Consider the following 9,695-nt stretch of genomic DNA (forward strand, 5'->3'; position numbering starts at 1 on the left):
CTCTATGTCATTGCTATTTATCAGAGTTTGAAGATATTCTTGAAGTCTATAAAAATCTTTCAGAAAAGCATAAGCAAGACTAACCCAAACAAGTCACAGTTAAAATATAAATTATTTTTAGCAAAAAAATTTTACCTCTCTATTCAGTCTTAAACCTAATTCTGAAAAATACCAATTATCATTTGCACAAGCCTAATATTTTAATGAATTAACTCAGTGAAAATATTTATAATACTGTGTCACTTTTTTTATATTGACTACAAAGTAACAGAAAATAATTTAAACAGAGCAAAGGAACGTGAGAGAATGTCACATTTACATAGAAAGGTTTAAAGGAAACAAGAGTGTGTAAAATAGCCTCTTATAACACACCAAGCATCAGAAAAAGGAGAACTATATCTCAAGAGTCACAGTTCAGTGCTCTAATTCATCCTTTCAACCTAGTATTTCCAAAAAGAAAAATTGCATTTAACTGACTCCAGATATATACAAAAAACCAAACATTTTAAAAAGGATAAGTAGCAGCCTGTAAAATATTTCAGCAGTTTTGAGAAAAAGGTGGCTTTCAAAAAAGGCCATTATATTAAGCATAACTGGCAACAAGAAAAGCTGTTCTAATAGAGTAACTGGGGAATTAGATAAAACAAAACCTATGCCTAATTTTATGATGGATTATGCTGATTTAAGAGGGACTGGAAACGTACTATTCACTTTTCACAACACAGTCATGTGAAGATCAATGACTGCTAGCGCAATGTAAAGTGTTTATGAATTATTGTTCATCAACATCTGTGTGAGCTGGCTGCTGGAGCCAGTTTTCCTCACAGTGCCCAGAAGGGGCTGTGCCTCAGAGCTGTAACTCCAAGTGTTGGTGATACAGCTGAGTTTGGGCTATGGCTGAACACACCTGCACAGCTTTCCTCTCTCCTGCACTCAATCTCTACCCCAGCAAGTAGGGCTGGGGCTGGGTACCAGGCTGGATGGGGACAGAGCCAGGACAGCTGACCTGAGCTGGACAAAGGGATGTTCTATATGACACGATGCCATGCCCAGCAATAACAAACTGGTTGGCTTTGTCCCCCAAGATGTCCATCACACAGTGACTGCCTGGGCACAGCTCCGCTTCTGGGAGGTGGCAAGTGACTGCCTGTGCATCACTTGTTTCTCTTCCTCTTGGCTTTACTTCTTAAACTCTCTTGTTCTCAACCCATAAGCTTTCTCATTTTTGCCCTCCCTTTTCTCTCCCTGTGCCAGTGGGGAATGAAAGAAGGGGAGCAAGCACCTGGGTGGGTGCTCAGCTGCTGGATGGGGTCAACCCACCATAACACTGAACATCTGATGTAACAACCTTACCTTGAAGTTATTCCATTATTTTGTACATTGAGTTTTGTTTGTTTTTAATTAAGCATGTCACATGGGGCTGTGCCAAACTTCATAAAAAGCAAGGTACAGCACCTATTATTACTGCCTTAGCATACACCAAATTAACTTGGAAATTAGACCAGGCCAACACAATCTATTGTCTCTTTATTACCTTATTATCTCTTGGTGCTTATCTATGTATTACTTCATTATTAGCTTCATCTCTTTTTTAGCTACTTCAGTCAACCTGATTTAATTCTTATGTCCTCCTCTTCCTTTTCTCTGAAAGACAAGCAGTGTATTTTCCCACTTAAAAAACCTTGGGGCCATCACCATTCATTATTTCCATGGCACATAAGCACCACCTGTGCTGCACCAGGCCACACATGTTTGCAGAAGTGTTCAGCTACTCACATCACACAGAACTGATTTACTTTCACTGGAACCCACTAAGCCAAGAGGATCTAGACATATTTCAGCTTATCTAAATTTTGGGTCAGGGGAGAGTTGTGATTTCCTTTATGTTTCTGGATACAATTCATCTTTTTCTGAAGACCAAATCAAATACAAATTCAAGATTCTTTATCAGTACCTACATTTACCGAGTAAATGTTTCACTTCAGCATTCTCCCCAATTACTATAAATTATCTCAACATCTTTTTATCTCCTTTTCTGTCCCATGACTTTTCACCTTGGCTGTTATTTGTACTGCAACCCAAGACAGACGTCCTTGCTTCCACTTTCATATGTTTTTTTAATCAACAGTGTTTCTGGAAATCCTAACACTGTTCTACTGCTTTATCTTTTGTCTACGTCAGAATTGCTCTTTCTCAAACTGACAGATCATCTTATACTCCTCCTTATGTCTTAGGAGAGACCCTATCACCCTGTTTTCTAGGCTTGTAAAAGTTACACTATTTTTAAATCACTGACTCTCAGTTCTTCCATTCCAGAGAAGGAATGCTACCAAATTCATGTTCATTTTATTGAAAATTAAATTTCAGATTTTCAAGTGCCTCCTTATTAGCTTAAATCTACCCTAAAGAAGGCATTTCAACAATTTCTACCACTTCTAGAAGAAAAACATGGCCCAAATATTCTTAGATCTTCAAGAGCTACAAATCCTACCTTTTTGTCCCTCTAGAAAGAAGCTTCCCAAGCCCTCAATTTCTGTCAAGCAGCATTCTCCATTGCTTCTGTTACTTGCTAAAAAGAATAAACAAACCCACTGGCATTGTTTATTGCTTCATGCAGATGGGAATGTCCTCTCTCTTTCACCCAAGACAGTCAGCTGTGTGCTTACACGCCATACCATCTTCAGGGAATACAAAAAAAAACCTCAAGCATGCAGACATGTCCATGGGCAGGGAAAGAGCCTTCCATTCCCAGCATCCCAAGGCAGAGGACTGCACAGCTCCTCTGATCAGTCCATAGACAAACAGAACACAGACTGATAAATTTTCTGCTGTTTTGGGAAACAAAACTAAAGCAATTCCACCAGCTAAGCGATGCTCACTTGTAGACAACTAGCCTATGCCTCTTAGGCAAGAGTGGCCAGCCAAACCCCCTAATCAAGGCAGAATTTTCAATGCTTAGGCTTTATGACAAAAAAAAAAATTACCTTGGTGATCCAGTTTGATCATCTACAGCAATTTATGGAATTTGTACTATAACAACACTAAAATACGGAATTCAGAATATGTTGAAAATTAAGTAATTAAGAAATTAAGTATTCATTTATTGAATAAACAGCCTGTAAAAGTGGTAAGTCACTGTAAAAGTGATACAGATAATTCTGTAAATGAAATGCATCACAATCTAGTATTATACAGCACTCCCACACACAAATATCTCTATTATATCACAGTTCAATAGTAACTGCTGAACAAAGTTACTTAATCACAATGACTCTTCCAGACCTTCAAAACAATCAATATTAGGCCTTATAAAACCCTTCAATATTAAATATAGTATTGGAACATCACTGCCTGCCAGCAAGTGGCAGTTGTAAACAGGAACAGGTTATAAATAACAGTTGCATCAGAAAGGCTTCCAGCTTACTTGCTGTGCTATAACCCATTCAAAGAAAACCCCTTTTAATGTTCTGAAATGCAAACTTTATTCATGCCCAGATCTAGGGAATGAAGGACTGAACATGGAAAAGTGGTAACTGCAAGAATTCAAGAACAAAAGCAGACAGACAATCCAGCTTGCACATCCAGCTGTCACTGGTAGCCTTTCAAGGTTAAAAACTGCACAGCAGTAAAACAATTTCAATCCAATATTCCATAAAACCCCTAAAGAGATTCCATTTAAAGCTCTAAAAGACATATTTGAAGAACAATACTAAAAATTCTGGAAAAGTCACAAAAGTTAATTCCATGGTATTTTCATAAGGCTTAAAACAGCTCATTTAATGTATTTGTCTTTACAAAATCAAGAAAGATAACTCCAGCACAACGTACATATATCACACAGTGAAAATATTCCAGGCATCAAAGGATCCCAAACTACCAAAAAAAAGCTCTAATGAAATTGCTGGATGGAAGCTGAAGCCAGTCAGATGAAAATAAAAGACAGTAATGTCTGACTAGCATTCATCTTCCTAATCCCACTCAGTGGTCAGCATACCAATGGTTAACATTTGTGCTAAGAGGGTATTTTTGTTTTAAAGATGCATTTAAATCAAGTCTAAGATTTTAAGGACCATGCACAGTGAGCAGCAGAAAAAGCACAGCCACAACCATTAAATAGAAGGTAATTATTTAAGATCTTTTAGCCCTAAACTTTGCTTGTGCTATAGATGCACAGTCTCTCCACTAACGTTCTATTAAAAAAAAACTCCAAACCAATAAATTTTTTCCAGTATCTTTTTGTGTAGAAAAATCTTCCAAAAGACATCTTTCATGAGATTAATAATTTTATTTGGAGACAAGGCAGGTTTTGATCTCCACTTTCCTACCCCCACATGTTCAAACTATCTTCCAGCTACCTCTCCAGTGGCAGGCTTTCAGCTCAGATCCATGCCTCTATCAAGAAGGCAACATGAAGCATAAAGACTCTTGCAAAACCCCAATCTAATATTGCTCCTACAAATTGCAGCAACCAACAGCAATACTGATACCTGGTTTGCTCTTTGTATCATTTTGGAAGAGGCCTACATGTTTCCCCAAGACAGGTAAGATTAATAGATGTCACAAAAACTAAACAATTTCCTACAAAAAACTGTATTTAAAAAATGAGAAGTATCTACCAATCATGTTTTCCTCCAGATATGCCCCAAAGCACAACAGTTCCATGCACTCATTGTGATTATCTGCTGCATGCTCAGCTGTTCTCAGTACAGTAAAATTACTAAATTACAACCTTTGTGATATTTTTCAATGCCACTAACTGCAGCAGTCACCACAAATATTTTGATTATAACCTACAAAATCAGGATCTCCTAAGTCACATTCCACAACAAGAATTCACTGTGATTCACTATCTTCTGTCTTCAGCACAAGCACAGCTTTTTATCCAAACTCCTTAGAGTACTAACTGCGTGGTACATGAACACTAATATATGACATGTTCAAAGAGCTAACAAAAAACAAGTTTAACCCCTTAGGTACACAATTCATCCAAAGCATTTAATTTGAAACATGAAACAAAACGGGCTAGAATATAGCTGGGTACAACTGGCCAAGACAGCTTCAATAGTAGAAGTAGATGGTTCTGACAAAACACACCTCAGACTCAGGTCTCAGACACTTGGTCAGCTGAACAGCAGCAATGAGAGGATTACATGAATACAGTATTCTGGCACACATTCACAACACAGCACTAGCACAGCTTCAAATGACTCTTTCATGCATGATCAAAGGATTACACCATTTATACTTCACTCATCTCTTCATTTGTGCTTAATTGTACGTAACTTTTGCAGTACAATCATTTATTTGACAAAACATTTGTCGGTAACTTTACTGACAACTGAGGTACCCAGACGTGAACAAGCAGCTGAGTGGAACTTGCCAGCTGGGGCAGGGTTCAGCACTCGTGCAGCTCTCCCAATCTGGCTCACGCCAAGGACAGGCTGCAGTGCAGGCACCAGGAGCTCACATCTCTGGGAGCCTGTTTCAAATACTAAGGCACTCCTAGAAAAGCAACTCTACTTTCCTCAAACAGTCAGGTTATTACTTCCCAGGCAAGGGACTGACTGATTGGTTACCCATCTGTGTGGTTGCTGCTTAAGTATTGGGTATTTTGGATTAAACTATCACTGTCAAAGGCCCACCTTACATGCCGAAGCAAAACTAAACTGAGATGCTCCATGAATATTAATCTCCAGAATGGCATTTTTTTCTCAGTCTAGCCCCCAAAATGTACAAAGATCCATGGATCTGACTGTTAGATGACATCTCTACTAACAAGCTCATTTCAGAGAAGATATTTTAGTAATTAATTTAGTCTGGGTCATTAAGGCATGGCTGCACTTGGAAATCTACCAAAACAACTTCCAGAGGAACTACTCAAGTCTGAAAGTACACAGCTGAATTCGATTGGTAGATTTTGTATTTTTTTCCAGAGTAGAATAATTATGGAGGCCTGGATAAACATGCTAGCATTAAACAAGGTCAAAATTTGTTTATATTGAAATACACTTACAGAAGGCCATTCTTTTGCAAAGGAGAGGGATTGCACAAGAAGATTGGGAAACGCACTTCATAACAAAAGAAACTGCCTGAACAGAATTCATGAGTGTGCAAACAGAAAGTGTGCACACAGAAAGAAAGAAAAAAGCTGTACACTGTGAACGCTCAGACTTTCTCACACAGAGGTCCCAAGCCCACGGCACAGTAACCTCTGACACATGGCAGCTGCAAGCTCAACAGAACATGGACACAAACAGGGCTCAGCTACAAAAACCAAGCGAGTGCCACTGCTTCAACTACTGCCTTCTGGTTTGCTTCACAGGTTTTTAGTAACAGCAAGCTACTTTAAACAAACTGTCTCTTACAGTGGTTTAAATAGCTGAATTAAGAAAGGGAAGTTTTAAAATAAATGTCATTAATTTGTATCACTGGAAGGGAATAGAGACTCTACAGCCTCACTATGCACACAACTGTGTTCCATACAACACACACTGCTAATCAGTAGTTAAAAAAAGCCAATTGCCACCAACTATCTCGGAAGAGACCCTTCAGCTCACAGGAAATACAAAGTTTCTCTTCCTCAGCTCACCATAATTTTACAAATGCATAAATCAACTCAATCTAAACAAATATAAAAAAGGACATAAGGAACACATTGTAGTTTCACTATTGTCAGAAATTAAGTCAAAAAACTCTCTTCACATAAACCTAAATCACAGTAAGTGCAAATTCCATATGAGAAATCTACATCAGACAACAAAATCAGACAGCCATGACAGGGTAATTCATACATTTTCTTTGGGCATACTCTTCTTCAACACTTGTTGAAAATTCGGTCATGTTTTTGTAAAACAAGCACTACATTAACACAGGTCAATTTAAAAGACCGTTTCTTTTGAAGTGAGACACTAAATAGCCTCTATAAGGTGACCACAAAACAGTGTCTTCTTCCCACTAAACATTCTTACAAATGAACAAACACAACTGAACTGCACCTTGAGTATCATGCTTCTTATGCTTGGCATATTTGGTCTCTTCAATATTTGCATCCTTGCAGCACCAGCAAATTCTTTTTTGGCTAACTCAGATACAAGCAACACAGTTCCCTGACATGGTGCATATTATCCAGGTGTTCCACACCTCAAGTGGGAAAACTTTTGCACTATCACTCACATTTTGATGTCAATTTTTCCTCTAGGCCTATTGAAGACTCCAGCTGAACTTGAAATTACCCGAAGCTGTAAACGTTTAGGACGACATAAGTTAAGTAACTACACTGGGTTTTGTTCTATTTGCTTAAACTGCTGTAATTTTCCTACTTGAGTTTTCCCAAATAAATACAGGCACTAAAGACTAAGTAAGTGGAGATGTTAAGTGGCCCATAAAACTTATTAAGATCAAGGTGATAGGTTTAGCAAGGTTGATACAACATAAACTGACTAATTTTAGAAACTCCTAGTGACCTTCCAAGACTAAACCATAGACTTTTTTTTTTCTTCAGAGGTTTTAAATGTCAATGACTAGATATCTTCCCATCAGTCTTAAGACATGAAGACCCTTAAATACATAGCCACACACAGAAGATTCCAATGACACATCCAGTGACAACTGGAGCATGTCTAAAGAATAAGGCTGGCCAGGCTGTATGTAACGTCCTGTTCTGATTCTGTTCATTTCCAGTAACATAACCCAGGCTTAAAATTGTAAAATAAAACTACTTCTTCTGGAGAATCACAAGACCATAAAGTAATTCAGCACTATAATGTTAAAACAAACACAGCATTATGAAAAGGCTGCTACAGAAGAGATGTCCAAAGGCAAACAGTAATGCAGGGCAACACAGAACTGTAGAAATCCTTACCAAAAAGCAAACTTTTATCCAAACATCCAAGGCATTAAAGCAAATCCTGAAATCTTTACACCTCTTTAGTCACAACTGAAAAGACTCACAAACACCAATACTTCCTCAGCAACAATTTACAAACCCTAAATTGTAAATTTTAAATTTACAATTTAAAAACTTTCAAATAGGCAAAGGTGACACAATTTGTTTAGTGCCAGGACTAAAATAAAGATATTCTAAGTTTTAGGCCATCGCTCTTGCCAGTACAGAAAGACACAGAGTAAGAAGCACCACTGCTAAAGAAGAAGCCCAGCAGCACAGGAAGGGCTGGGGAAGAGGTAACAAACTCAGGTGAATGGAGACCAGAGAAGAAAGCAGAGGTTCTAGTCAGGTTCTCCTTTAAGTGGAGACAAGGGGTTTTGGTGGGTTTTTTTCACGGTACAAAACCCTGTTTCATTGAGAGGATGTATCAAGCTCATTACTGGCTTTCTGTACTTACAGCATTCTTTCACTAATACCATTGCTGTAATTGTGCAATTGTATCCACTTTTAATCACTTTCTGGCTGAATACTGGCTCATGTTAGTCCTTTTGTACCCTTACTGTAAGAGTGGAATGAAGGAGCACCCTGTTAAGCTTCACGATGTTACACAGGGCCTTCACATTCACTCTATCAGCAATATTTATATGGTAATAAAATCTCAACAACTCTCGTGTCAGAGAGCAAGAGTCAAATAACCTCCGATAAAGATACGGGTTTATCGTTATCTAGATGGAAGCATGTTTTTTAACAGCAACACAAGCCACTCCTGGATTTCATTCCAGGGCTTCTGAAAAGAAAAACGATATGTATCATCAGCAATATTTCCTGAAGTGCTCCTGAATTTTACACAAACAGGTTTCCTATACAAGTGCGGTTAACAGTTCATGCCCGAACTGTAAATAAGCCGATCTCTGCACGGCAGGTTTAAATTTTCATGCTCAAGACCATTAACTTACTCTCTCCTTCAGAGTCGCTAAGCTCACAAAACGTCAGGTCAGGAACCCTAATTTTGATTCCCATCCCAACGGTACCCGTGTCAGGGGATAATGCAATTGAAGGAGGGTCAAGCCCGCCTCTCCCGGTCCCTTGGCGAGGTGAGCAGCGGCTGCTTGCTGGCCACCAGCTGCCCACACCGCGCCCGGGCCCCGGGGGGTGTCAGCGCGGGGCCCCGGGGCCTGCGGGGCCGCCGGGCCGGGCCCCGGCCGCGCTCCCGATGCGGGCCGAGAAGCCGCGGCCGGGGACCGGGGCCTGCGCGCCCGCCGCCGCCGCTCCCCGGGAGAGCCGCGGCCACCCCCACACCCCCTCACCTCGCGGCCCCGGCACTCACCGAAGTCGAGGAATTGCTTGATGGAGAGGGGCGAGGGGGAGAAGCGCGAGTAGTACTCGATCTGCTTGGGGATGGGGTTCTTGAGCAGCGCCCCGCACAGCCGCATGGCGTGGACCGCCCGGCTCCGCTGCGCTCCCGCCGGCGGCGGCTCCTGCCCGGGCGCGGCCGCCCCGCGCTGCCCGTCGCGCCCCGCGGCCCGGCCCGGCCGGGCGGGAGGGGCGAGCGCCGCGCCCGCTCCGCGCACGCGCACGTCGGCGCGCGGGGGACGGGGCGGGGCGGGGCGGGCGCGTGAGGGCAGCGGAGGGGGGTTCGTGTGGGGAGTGCCGGGTGCCGGAGCCGGCCCTTAGAGTCACAATCACTGCCCTCAGGCAGAGAAGACCTCTGAGATTGTTGAGTCCAGGCTATGACCGAACACCACCGTGTCAACTGCACCATGGCGCTGAGCAGCACCGCCAATCTTAAACGCCTCCAAGGACTGTGACT

General features: G+C 41.2%; 1 protein-coding gene across 1 annotated transcript in view; it reads right to left on the minus strand.

The window, feature by feature from the left end:
• Positions 1-9,404, minus strand: part of PDK3 (pyruvate dehydrogenase kinase 3) — a 53,816-nt gene extending 44,412 nt beyond the window's left edge. Inside the window, exon 1 of the mRNA XM_005516701.3 lies at positions 9,213-9,404. Coding sequence (XP_005516758.3) covers positions 9,213-9,318 — 106 coding nt within the window. The 5' untranslated portion in view covers positions 9,319-9,404. The remainder of the gene's footprint in view (positions 1-9,212) is intronic.
• Between the last annotated feature and the right edge of the window lie 291 nt (positions 9,405-9,695).

This window comes from Pseudopodoces humilis, chromosome 2, assembly GCF_049639895.1.
Source record: "Pseudopodoces humilis isolate 2021_Gansu_Grassland_sample_001 chromosome 2, ASM4963989v1, whole genome shotgun sequence".
In the NCBI taxonomy this organism is placed as follows: domain Eukaryota; kingdom Metazoa; phylum Chordata; class Aves; order Passeriformes; family Paridae; genus Pseudopodoces; species Pseudopodoces humilis.